This window comes from Nanorana parkeri, unplaced genomic scaffold (assembly GCF_000935625.1).
Source record: "Nanorana parkeri isolate BGI_ZX_2015 unplaced genomic scaffold, ASM93562v1 scaffold124, whole genome shotgun sequence".
Classification (NCBI taxonomy): Eukaryota; Metazoa; Chordata; class Amphibia; order Anura; family Dicroglossidae; genus Nanorana; species Nanorana parkeri.
In genome coordinates, this window is record NW_017306392.1 from 496,290 (window position 1) to 509,578 (window position 13,289).

The 13,289-nt window shown below is 42.7% G+C and overlaps 1 protein-coding gene across 1 annotated transcript in view; it reads right to left on the reverse strand.

The window, feature by feature from the left end:
* Positions 1 to 13,289, reverse strand: part of SLC4A4 (solute carrier family 4 member 4) — a 208,718-nt gene that overhangs the window by 77,165 nt on the left and 118,264 nt on the right. The window contains exon 4 of the mRNA XM_018553578.1: positions 6,521 to 6,656. Coding sequence (XP_018409080.1) covers positions 6,521 to 6,656 — 136 coding nt within the window. The remainder of the gene's footprint in view (positions 1 to 6,520; positions 6,657 to 13,289) is intronic.

Below are 13,289 nucleotides of genomic sequence, written 5' to 3' on the forward strand. Positions count from 1 at the left end.
AGCCAAAGAATTAGCCGATTGTTATGCTACATCCTTCGGCTCTTAGTGAATAACCCATCTTAGTTTGCTAAAGCACTGAGTATCATAAATAATTGCCATTTTTACTTTTGAATAACTTGTTTTTTCATCCTTTGTTACATCTCTGTGTTGCTGATCTTCTACAGCCTCTTTGTAGCTACTTGCACCTGTCTACATGCACTCCAGTGATGGCTGAATGATACTTCTCAGAATGGGTTTCCTGATGCTGACAACAGTGGACCATGTCTGCATAATGTGTGATGAAACAGCCATTTGTAGACTCCATCTGATGCCCATGTGACAGGACGACAACGCTGGGGCACAATCGTGAGACAGGGACAGTGTTATCACCCTATAACAGTCTAAGCAATGACCTTCATGGGAGGATCAACAGGATTTATTTTAAACTCCCCCCCCCCCCCCCCCATGTTAATTAAAGCACTTACCTTATATTATGTTTCTTAATCCGATCTTCTTCTTCTTTCCTGTCGTTTTCAGCCTTCTCTCCAGCACTGCTGCGAGTCTCCGATCCAGCCTCTGAGCTTGCGGGCACTTCCTGTCCCATGGTGTCTGCATGCAGGTGCACGCATCCATATACTTACCTTGTGTCGCTCCTCGTCTCGTGGCCAAAAATTTGAACTGTGCATGTGCCCACCCCACGATGCTTTGTGGCCACCGAAAATGTTCACATTTTCAGACGGGAGCACGCGGGGAAGACACATGTAGGTATTAACCTCTTTTAAAGCGGGTTTTTTTTAACACTTTTTGCATATATCTACTGCTTGCTAGCAGTAGATATATGCAAAAAAACAGAGGGTTTAATAACCCTTTAACTACCTTATTTACAAAAATCTAGCCTCAAATCATCTCTGAATTGGTGCCGACACTGTCTTTCCATCTGGAGGGTGGCTACTTTTGTTTTCCATGGTCCCTGTGTGTGTTATAAAGTAGCCACCGCTCCAAGTTCACTCTCGTTTAGTTTACTAATTTGTATTGACATTGTAGTCCATCACAGGAGTGAGCTTGGAATGGTGGCTACTTTACAACACACACACAGACCAAGGGGAACAATAGTAGCAACCCTCCAGAAGGAAGGACGGTGTCAACACAAATTCAGAGATGATTTGAGGATCTACAGATGAGTGATAAACAAATAAGGTCCAATATTGTTAATGCTCAGGGTACTTGAATGCATTTTTAAGATTTTACTCCTGAGTTTAGTGTCACATTACAAGTTTCCCCCTGCAGTGGGGCTGCCCCTGCTCTGCAAGGGTTAACTGTTCTTTTATGTCAAAAGGCCAGGAAAAAGCTGTTTTACTTACCTGATCCCCCCTCACCCAGAAGTTGGCACTTACTCTTCTCCCCACCACTATGGCTGTGAACTGCTCCTCAGTGTTCTCATGAACAATGCAGGGCCAGGGAGCCTGCATTGTACTTAATGGGGTCAGAGGTCCTTAGACCACCAGAGTGAAGGAGAGGCTGTGGGGACCAGGTAAGTAAAACAGCTTTTTCCTGTACCCTACGTTTAAACGAGCAGTTAATATTTGCAGAGCAGGGGCAGCTCCACTGCAAATGACAACTTTTTATTCCACAGGAGTTGGGCTTTAAAGGCACTTGAGATTTTAATGACTAAATTTAAATGTATTTTAGCACAACCCCACACAAGTCATGGCTTCCATATCATGAACTGGCAAGAGCTAACAAGTGTAAAACAGCTGCATGCAAGATGGACAGATGGCTCTATATTTAGGCTGGGCGCACAGTTGGCACAAACCATAAAGAGATGATTTTCATAATCTCTACCAGTCTTGGTTTAATGAGGATTAATCCCTGTGCTTTTTTTTCTTTTTGATAAAGAGATATACGAATATCTTTTGCTTAGAAAATCAAATTTGTGCTTCTAGTTAATGGTATTTTAGTGTGCATAATAAATGGTACATGATGTGGCCAATATATCCTCCCTTCCTTACATGACAGCTGTCTGTGCATTACATTATACTGACTGGGCAAGCTTTGCTGAAGATAACATGAAATTCATAGGAGACAATCAGAGGCATATCTACTGTAAGGCAAACTAGGCATTTACCTTGGGTGGCCTTTCCAGGCCACTCCCAAACCAGTGAGGCAGAACCTTACCTGCCAGTAAAAGAAAAAATTATCCTTAGCCAAATCCACCAACGAGCTAAGCCTCCTCTCTCCGATGCTGGCATAAGTGATACAGCACGTGCCTGTTACTATTTAAACAGGCGCTGTATCCAGCTTCTGATAGGATAAGCACAATGTGAAGCGGGCTTCCCCGCTATGCTAATTACGCAACCTGTCAGAAGCTGGATGCAGCTTGCGCGCTGAATCCAGCCACTGACAGGTTACGTAAAATGTACTAAACAGGAAGAGGTAGGGCAAATTTAGATTAGGGGGGTGCCCGAGTTTAGTCTTGCCTAGGGCAACACAAAACGAAAATACACCACTAAAGACAATAATGACAGGATCTATAGTTCACCAGCTTCTCAAAGGCCAGATCATGCCTGACTACATTGGAAACAGTTAAAAGAGAACTATGGCCCAATCTTTTTTTGCCATTATTCTCTTTAGGCATGAACAACTGGAACGCTCAATCCTACCCTCCCTGCCTTCTGGGGTGGGAGGGGGTGTGGCGCACACAAGCACACCTCCAGCCCGCAGTGCGATCGCCTACACTGCAGTGTGGTGCGATTGCAGGGTATTGGGGTACCACGCATTTCAATGAGGGCAATCGCACTGCAGGCAGGAGGTGTCTTTGCGGTACCATTTAAATGAATGGCACCACCACACCCCCTCCCACCCCAGAAAGTAGAGAAATTGGTTCAGTGCGTTCATGCTACGGGACTGAGATGAACACACTGGATGATGTGAACGCTGAAAATGTATTTTCTTGAAACCTAGTTTAGTGGGTAAGGAATATCATGATGCCCAAACGGTCATATTGGCTTCTTTTTTTTTTTAAGGGGTTGGATCTTGGAGAGTGAGTAATAAAGTTAACTAGAAAATGTGTGTCTATTGGAAATAAAGAAATTGAGACTACAGAATGTGTTTAATTAAAAAGTGAACCATTTAATGTATGTGAACAGGATTAGGTGCCAGAAATCCACCATTTGGGAGGGCAGTAGGATATGCAAATTGTGCTTGGCAGTGTAGAAACTTTATTATCTGTCTTTTATATGATATACTTATATTAGTTATATATAACACTTCACACACTACAGAGTACACAGAAGCATATGAATTGGGCACTATGACTTGAAGAGACTTAGAAGCTAACAGAGAAAGACACAAACACAGTGACACACACAGAGACAGCCACAAACACACACACATACATACACAAACACAGTGACACACACACAGTGACGCACACACACAAACACACCGTTACCTGTAGCTTGGGACCAGCAGGCAGTGTGGGAAGAGAGAGGTGATTACGGCTCCTCCTACAGTGCAGAGAGTGGGCAGGAGAAGCTAGTGTGAGGCTCCAGAGAATGCACATGGCAGGGGTGACAGCTACAGCCACAGTGCGGGCTGAGCGGCTTCAAAGTCAGCAGAAGCCCGGAGACCCATCCACACCACTACATCTGTTTTTCTGCAGGGCCGGTGCTAGGATTGTTCCGCCCCCTTCTGCCGACGCCCTCAGGCGGCTGTTTGAGCTGCCTTAAGGTGGCCATACACTCTACAACCATCGCAAGACTTTAGTCTTGCGATGGTTGTAGAGTGTATGGCCACCTTAAGTCTTGCGATGGTTGTAGAGTGTATGGCCACCTTTACACTAACACCTTCCCCAGTCCTTCCCTCCAGTTAGCGGGGAGTAATAGAGAGAGGGGAGGGGGAAATCCCTGCTGGGAGAGGTGAATGACAGTCACCTCTCTCTGCAGGGAGAAGATGAGGGACTGAGCAATCAGCGGTATGTGATCACTCATCGGCTCCAATTATGGGGATGAGTGTATTTCACTCTCCCCATAATTTTCTTTGGTCGCAGTCCTGATTATAATCTTCTTCTGCTACTGTAAATTGCAATTGGGTGAATAGCTTAACATGGGGAAAATGTTGCTGATCATTCTTCATTGTCTTAGTTATGTGGGTTGTTGGACTTCCTTTTGAAAATGCTAACTGCCTGGCTGCCATGCTGATCCAGTGATTTCATTAAAGTCCAAGTCGCTGACTCTGAACAACTGTTTATATTAGGTGTTCCAATTTTCTTTTGCTTTTACCTGCTGAGTGTTTAGCCCAGGTCTGTGTCTCGGGAAGTATTTAAACCAAGAAACTAGTATTTGTAAAAGGACTAGTCAGAAATGGTATCTAACATATTTTTCTCAGGGCTTGTATCCCCTTCAATCAGTGGCGTAACCAGAGTTATGGGCGCCCGGGGCAGAACATTTTTTTCGCCCCCCCATATTATATAAACATCCACTAGAACTGTACCCCCCCCCCCCACATATCACCCAGGGAACGGCAATATCTGGTTGTTGTACAGGGGCAATGAGGGCATGCTGGGACTTGTAGTTCCCTAGCTGATATGTTATGAAGCTGTATTCCACCTGAAAGTACTACAATTACATTATAGAACTAAGAATAGAACATAAAATAAAACTTTTTTTTTTCTAATACTCACCTGATCCCTGGATCCACCGACAAGCGCAGCCTCCCGTCTCCCACGCTGTTAGAAGTTGCATACAGCAACTTAGTAGTGGTCGGGCTCTAGGACCATAACCAAGTGCCCAACTTTTCAGAGGGGGTGACACCAAAAAGACTGTCAGTCTTTTTGGTGTGCCCCCCCTCTGATGGTGTCATCCTGTGTGTGCCACACCCCCCACACCCCCATTGTGATGCCACTGCGTAAGGCATTGTATGTGTGTGTGAGCTGAGTGCTGCCCCCATTCCACTATGTGCAATACTGTGGTAGCCAGGCAGTAGCGCTCTCTAACATGTACACTGCTGAACAGTTCTACTATAAGCTGATGGTCGCTAAAGCGACCATCAGCTTATAGTAGAACTGTAAATGCCAGGTCCGTACGACGTACTGAGCTGGCCAGCTGGAAGCACTTTTGTAGCTCCGTATGACGTACGTCCTTGGCAGCGAAAGGGTTAAAGGGTAAGTTCACTTTTCCAAGTCATTTGGGGAAATGGAATTACCCGCTCAAATCTGCCCCCCACTATACTTGGCCATACCCCTCCGCCGATACTGGGGTACTATCTGTGCCTGTGCACTATGGGTTTTGAATTTCACTCGCAAATTGCAAGCACTCATTGGTTAGCGCGATCACCTGACCATGCTGACCAATGAGAAGTGCTTCTTTGAACGGTTAAAATTATTCATTGTATCAGGACAAGTAGATTGTCATGAGGGGCAATCTACTTTAGTCATTGGACAAATAGTTTTTTTTTCACACTCCTGAAACAACTCAAAAATATATCCTAAAAGCATGTTTCATTCAATAATATTAATGTGCTCTCTTGTAAAGCCTGAATTGCACATGCCTACTACAGATGCAATGCCTGTAGTGCTCAGCATACTCCGTGAGATGTTGGACTTGGAATGTGATTAGCAATCAAATAACTTGTCTTTAGACTTGGAGTAGTACTAAGTTCTGAAGGGCAATGAGACCACATTTGGCTGTCAAAGCATTACCAATAATTCCCAGATAGAATTACAAACCCATGGTGGTTTCCCTTAGATAGCAGCTGCCTCGGTGACCAAACCAGTGTATGAAATCAAAATGACATATTACCATGTGCATACTGCTGGCTGCTTGCTGATGCAGAGTTTTACATGTCGCTCATACTTTACTCGGTGATAGCCCTGAGACATGAAGAGGATCACTTCTAACCAATTCAAGTCAATTGTATATGGATCTTGCAAATGGAAAGTTATATTGACAATGTAAAATGGAGCAATAGTTATGAATCAGGTACACCACACGTTACATATACACCATAAACCCATCGCTGGACCTTGATGGTACTTCTGTTTTAGAGGTTTACTCTAATTCTAAACCTTATAATCAAACATTCTGAAAGAACTGATCTGACTTTAGAATCTCCTTTAGATGTACCAATAGTTATGTAGTGTAAGGGCTTGCCTAATAGGATACATATTGAATGGATAGTTTAGGCAGGTCCTCATATTACATATTAAATTGATTGTACAAACATGTCAGATTGTAACATATGTATTGTGAGATTAACAGCCAACCAGATTAAACCTCTCACTGAAGGTTAGAAAATGAAAGGAAGAAATATAAATTGTTCTTTTTTCTGACACTTTGATTATAAAGTTATAGTAGGAAAATGAATGAGGAGGGTACTCACATATTAGATTGTAATCAAGATGAAATAAAATGTACTAGACCATTTACAGCTCAAATAAATGACTGCATCAGCTTAAATCCATCAGCAAATACAATAAAGTAAAGCTGAAAAATATAGCTCAGATTATAAAGATCTATAGACATATTGAGTAGGTAGGTCTCACCTGGCTGTCTCCTTCCATTCCATTTCTTGGCCATCCACAGACAGTAGCTCATCAAGCTCAGTGAAGAGTTGAGGGGGTGCTGGGCCTTCATCTTCTTCACCCAGAATAAAACGTATGCGTTCTGCAGCTGGGGAGACTGTAGAGGTGAAAATACTTCGATTAACAGCCTGGTTGATAATAATTGAATTACGGCTTGGAGCCTGCTGTTTGCTCCTACTAGCATTCAGCGTGTTCTCCAGACTTTCTTGATCAGAAGACATTGTCCCTTTGTTGATAGCCAACTAGACCTAACAGTGTATCTGCTTCTCTCTGTGGCTCTAAGCTCCTTATCAAGTCTCTTGAGTAGGTAGTATTCTCCAAATAAAGTATTTCCAGGCAATTTTGCCACCTTAATAAGCTAAGGTAAGCAAACTTTAATATTTATATGGCAGGGAACCAGTTTCAACCAAACCAGCTTGGGCAATAATACTGGATAGGAGCATCCATCTACAGCTTCTCCGCCCTCCCATTTAAAACGTGCCATAGTCATTGGTTTCATGGTTTAGGGACTTATTACCAACAAGGCAATGTTTAACACGAGACAGTCTGCTTTTTACATGAAGACTAGGACAGAATACATTATGTTAAGGATCAATGCACCTGAAAAACAGGTTGAGGTCAATTTCAGCATAGCTGACAGCAGACTTTTGTTTAGCCAGTGTTTATAAGACTATCATTTCTTAAAAATATGGAAGGCTTTCTTTACATAACTTTTATTGCTGGTATTAGCTATATACCATACCAGTAAAGTTTTATTTTAATGCTTACTGCTACTGGAAACAGCTCATTTTGACAATTCCACACATTTTCAGCAGACTTATCATGCAAATGTATTCTGCAGGTTTTAGCATGTCGAACAACATAGCGGTCCTTCCAAATTTCCGAAATGCCCATACATTATTAGTACAACACATGTTATTCCTCAACTATATTGTATAACAAACAATAACGGCTCATACCAATCATTATATGTTAGCAATTTATGAGCATCCAACAATATATAAGTAGTACACCTATTCGTAATGTTAACAGTTGGAGAAAATATAGCTATAATGTAACATTGCTTTTAAGATTAGATCATTATGCTTTCAGAAACAATGAGTTATAAAATGTTCATGTTAAATCAGACAAGATAATTCAAGATATTTAAAAGCATGTTAAAAAATGACATTTCCCATTTTCCTTCCTTCCTCTACACTAGAGTGTCAGTTCAACTAATATATCAGATGTGAGATGTCTGATATAGGATAAAGCCTTGACCTTGATAATGAGATCTCCATGCTTGAGTTTCAAGGTCTTCAAACCTATTTTGTAAATTACAAGAAGATGTCACTGTCTCTGCTGCATTGTTTAAGGATTATTTTGGAGAACCCAAATGGAGGAATGGGATCACCCGGGACTATCTACTGCAGGACATTTTGGCTGGAAGGGCCCACTGTTGGTGTCTTCAAGTAATATAAGACAACCCGAAAGAGTCCACCTGTAACTGAAACATCACCCAAAATATCACTATTTTGGGATGCCAAGATACAAAAAACACAGTTTACAGTAAAGAAACTGACATGTATCTATATGGAGTCTATGTAAAGTGATTTGTTACTCACAGGTCTTACGTTTGAAGGGCTAATATATACGCAAGTACCAACAGCCACATTCTTTTAAATTATAGCTTTGGATAATTTCAGATATATACTGTATATGAGATAGGATTTTAGTGTTAAAACCTTTAAAATGTTAGTACAGTCTTTAGAACAGTTCAATACTTAGAATTCAACCTTTGGTAAACATTCCTCTTACATTTGCTACATGTGAGGTTTGGTTTCACTGGTTTATTATACCTGCAGCAGCCAATCAAGTGCTTTTGAAAGAAAGCTCGTCATTTTAGTTTTCTTTTTGACGCCTGTTAAGATTTATTTATGAGTGCGGTGATCATATTTTTTAATGTTTACAAGATGCCACAAAACATTTAACTGCTGCTGTGGGGATTTAAACCTTCCAGCTCTGTATGTTTTCCAGTTTTACAGGAGGACACATAACAACGCTGCACAGTTTAATAGCGGTATATGATCTTCAACAATACAGAGAGCAAATAAGTTGATCATAGCTACTGCCAAGTACCAAGTAAAGTCCATTTACTGATCAGTCCATTTACTGTTCCTTGGGGCAGATGTTAGTGGATCAGTCACCTGCTGGCTTCTTGTATGTGAGTGGTACTTTGGTAGTGAGAGCTAAGTTCTTAGGAACCCACATATCAGCATAACTAGGTTGGACTAGATTTCTCATTTACAGGGGTGGACTGCCCTTTGAGGCCCTCGGGCCCGCAGCCGGGAGGGGGCCCATGACCAGGGCTGCCGTCAGGATGGTACAGGCAGACCCCTTGTACCGGCCAGGCCCCAACAAGTCAGCAGTGGGGGCCTGAACCCAGGCTGCCTGTAGTGAAGGAGGATGGTCCCACCCACTTGCCATGGCAACCAGTTGATTGGCAGGGTCCTCCCCTCCTTCCCTACAGGGACCCAGGATCCTCTGCATTGAAGGACAGGAGCCTGTCAATTCGCTTGTTTGGCACCGCCCCCTGCACTGTCCACAATCTGTGGAATCAGGAGCGGGAGTGCTACCGTGAGGTAAGCTGCAGGGGGTGAGAGCTTAACAGAGAGTAGGGGAGGGGGGTTAGCAATGTAAGATGAGGGATGCAGAAGGTGTGGAAGGTAACAGTGTTGGTAGCCATCAAACCCTCTTCCAACACCATTAACTTCTGTACCCTCTGCAGCCCTCTTCCTACAGTGCTCACCTCTGCACTCCATGGCAGGTGAGAGGTGAACAGGGTAGGAAGAGGGATGCTGGGGGTGCAGGTGTGAGCAGTGTAGGAAAAGTGATGCAGGGGGTACAGATGTGAGCAGCGTTAGAAGAGAGATGCAGGGGTGCAGAGTGAACAGTGTAAGAAGAGGTGTGCAGAGGTGGGCAGTCTATGAAGAGGGATGCATGGCATGCAGAGATGAGCAGTGTAGGAGAAGGGATACAGGGGGTGCAGAGGTGAAGAGTGTATGAAGAGGGATGTAGAGGTGAACAGTTTAGGAAGTCCCCTGACTAAATAATCTTTTATGGAGTATAGTAGTCAAAAGCGAAAGAGAATGTTATAGAGTGTAACTTGAGTGCCAGGCCTGTCTACTGGGACTGCTGACAACACATCCAACATGGCAGTGCCCAGCCCACAAGGTAGGCTTCCATGGGCAAATACCATGCATTACTAATAATAAATGCACATATGATCTTATAAGGGCTCTTTAAATTACTAAGACTGGTGATTTAAAAGGTAACTCTAACTTTTGTAGCAATACAAAACCTAAAGACGCCAAACCTGAAAGAAAAGATTATATACTAAGGTTGAAAATGTCCTGACAGTAAGTTCGCAGATAAACCAAGCACCATGTGTGCAACCTGCACAACATTAGACATCCTATGCATACTGAAGCATAAGAATTTTTTCTTCAATTGTAAGCTCGCTTCCTAAAAAAAAAAAACACCCATGACCTAGTGTCTACAGTAACCTTACTGAGGAATTCCGGACCATACATTAAAGTGACATTAAAGTCAGAAATCTTTTTCCCTCCCCCCAATGTTAAAGCACCTGCCTTAAATGATGTTTCTTAATCCGATCTTCTTTCCTGTCGTTTTCATCTGTCCCTCCAGCGCTGCAGCGGTGGGTCTGCGATTCAACGCTGACTCCTCTGAGCTTGCTGGCACTTCCTGTCCCACGGTGTCTGCATGCGGGTGCACGCGTCCATAGACTTACCTTGTGACTCTCCTCACGTTCTGGTCGAAAATGTGAACTGCGCATGCACCCGTCCCAAGATGCTTTGGGGACCGGCCAAAATTTTCACCTTTTGAAACGGGAGCACGCGGGGAAGACACAGGTAAGTATTAACCCTTTTCAAAGCGTTTTGGTTTTGTTTTTGCACTTTTTGCATATATTTACTGCTTGCTAGCAGTAGATATATGCAAAAAAAACGAAGGGTTTAATAACCCTTTAAGTTCTTTTATTTTTAAAATTGTTGGCTTCCATAATGTAACATCACCTACGGCTCTTAAAATGGTTTATAACTTTTAAAGCATCACAAACCTTTAATCAACAATGCCAAGTGAAGAGCTTAGTTTTCAGGTTAGCTGTAGAAAACAGCTGCTCAATAATATAATTATGTATTACTTTTACAGGTATTCACATAGCGCTGAAAATTTGCCCAGCACTTTACATATTGTACATGAGTCCTTGCCCACAAGGAACTTAAAATTTAATGTCCCTATCTCACAGGCATACATACACACACATCTAGGCAGGAGCCAAATGAACTGCTATGTCTTTTGTAAGGAAACCTGGAGGAAACCCACACAAGCACAAGGAGAACTTTATTGTACTTTTTCTTTTTGCTTCCATGCAATATGTATTTCTCCTGCTAACCAAGACCCTATGCAGACAGGTGAATTAGTGCACGTATGTCAGTTTTTCTGTGTTTGGCAAGCTTTGTGTTAGTGCCAGCCTGCAAGTGGATGTGTGTGACAATCACCATTCCGAACATATGTGGATGGGGACCATCCTGCACACATGAAAGCATGCATAGAGGATATAAAAACCTGTGTGTACAGTACCTATTATTGGAGCCAATTTACTAAAGTGGTGGGGGGTGTTCACATTTAGGGCCAATTCACACTAGCAGCTGTGCTACCACATACAGCTGCTGCTGTGCGTTGCCAGGCAGAGTGCCAAGGCGTCGATCTGATGCATTGCACTTTTACCTTTTTTTCTTGTTAGAATTTTATTGAAATGCAAGGAGTGACATTTCAGTAAGTTCTATGGGCACAGCGCTGTACATTGCAGTTGTTCCACGTCGCATCCCACTGCTTGCAGTACTTTTTTCAGTGCACACCACCACAACATGGTGGTGTGAACTGAGCACATTTAAAACAAGGCGGATTGCCTTGTCTTGCATTGGGGCTGTGCTAGAAAAAAGCAGTCAACACAGCCCCAACACATCTGGTGTGAATCCAGCCTTAAAGCACACCTTTACACTCATAAATCAAATTCTACCAATGCATTCCTCTATGTATGATAATTAATAATAACATAGACATGTCAGATGTAAAATGCTGTGATTTTGAAATACTTACATTTGCAGAGCATTCACTTCCTGCTTTGTAATTACTCCAGTTTGCTAAAGCATTGCATCCTGGGAAGGTTACATCAGTAGAGCATTGCTGGGAAATCTAATCTCAGAGAAAGGCATTTTGCTCCCCTGAGATAATGTGCATGGTCACATGTCTAATCACATGTGCCAATGTTCAGGAAGTAAAAGGAGATCTAGTAACCTGCCCTAAGTAAACATGGCCACTGTCCGAAGACTGGGAAAGAAAAGAGAAATAAGGTATGCAACGATTACAATGCCTGCAATTATCTAGAAGTATGTGTTTGTAGATTGTCATTAAAAAACATTTCTAAAGGTGTGTTTGTTGTTATTTTAAAGATATGGGTAAAGGTCTGCTTTAATATTCAGTCATTTGCTAGCAAATATCCTATTTTCTTTTTGATTTCCCTTGCCGGTGATTGGGTATTAAAAGTGAACACAAGTTAACCTTGTTTACTAACACTTTGCATAGTGAACGTAAGTCAACACCACTGTAAATATAAATGCACTGAGAAAACAGGGAGTAAATCGGTAGTCCAGAAATGGATGGCTCTGTTTTTAAGCGACCTGTATTTACCTTGTCGCCTTTATGAAAATGCAGCACATAATCTAATTATATAATTTGTTTGGTCACACGTCTCCAATACCTGATTATTAGGCCACATGTACTTCACTACCTTTTCTCTAAGTTAATGAGCCATTCACACTCTGGATGCATTAAAGCAATAGAACACCCCATTCTCGTCTACTGCACTAAAAATACAAAAGTCACCAACTGGTCAAAGAGCAAAATGTCATGTGATGGAGCCTTGTTCTCAGACAGGACGCCACACAGCTTCATACAGGGATACTTTAATGTTCTCATTTCCATAATAATTCAGCACATTTATTTGTGAAACATACCTTTACTTTACATTTTAGAACCCTTAAACTCGCGTTGGTATGTATACTTCATTAAAGTGTTTCTAAAGGCGCCCCCCTCCAAAAAAAAAGAATTGAATATATAGATGTGCTGGCTGCTTTAGTCTGCTTTATCTGGCATATTTTCATTTTTTGCGCCTAGTGATCCTGACAGTGGCACACTTCTTGACGTACTGTAGGGTAACAATGCTCATTCACCGTACTGTACTTTTGCCGGAGCTATGTTGTCACTCTAGGCAGCTCTACTGATGGCTTGGTCTAGAAACATCTCACCCTCTCCTCATCTTCATAACATATGTGGGAAGTCTTCTGAAGTTCGCAAAGGTGAATTGGGCAGGACTGATAATGCTGCTTGAGACTACTGTATAGGCAGAGTCAGGGCTGTCCCTTTAATGGGGAAGGCTGAGGCTGTTGCCTCAGGCGGCATCTCTTTGGGTCACGTGGGGGGGGGGAGCAGGCAGAGTGTTTGCAGTGTGCCTTCTGCCCCCTTCCCGGCTACAGCATCCCAGGTTGCTGGAAGCAAGGCGGGTAAGGGCCATACACATCTCCCCATTCATCTTAGCAACCTAGGATGCTCTGGCTCGGCACCCACCCAGCTCCTGGCAACCAGTGATTTCATTGGTTGCCAGGAGCTG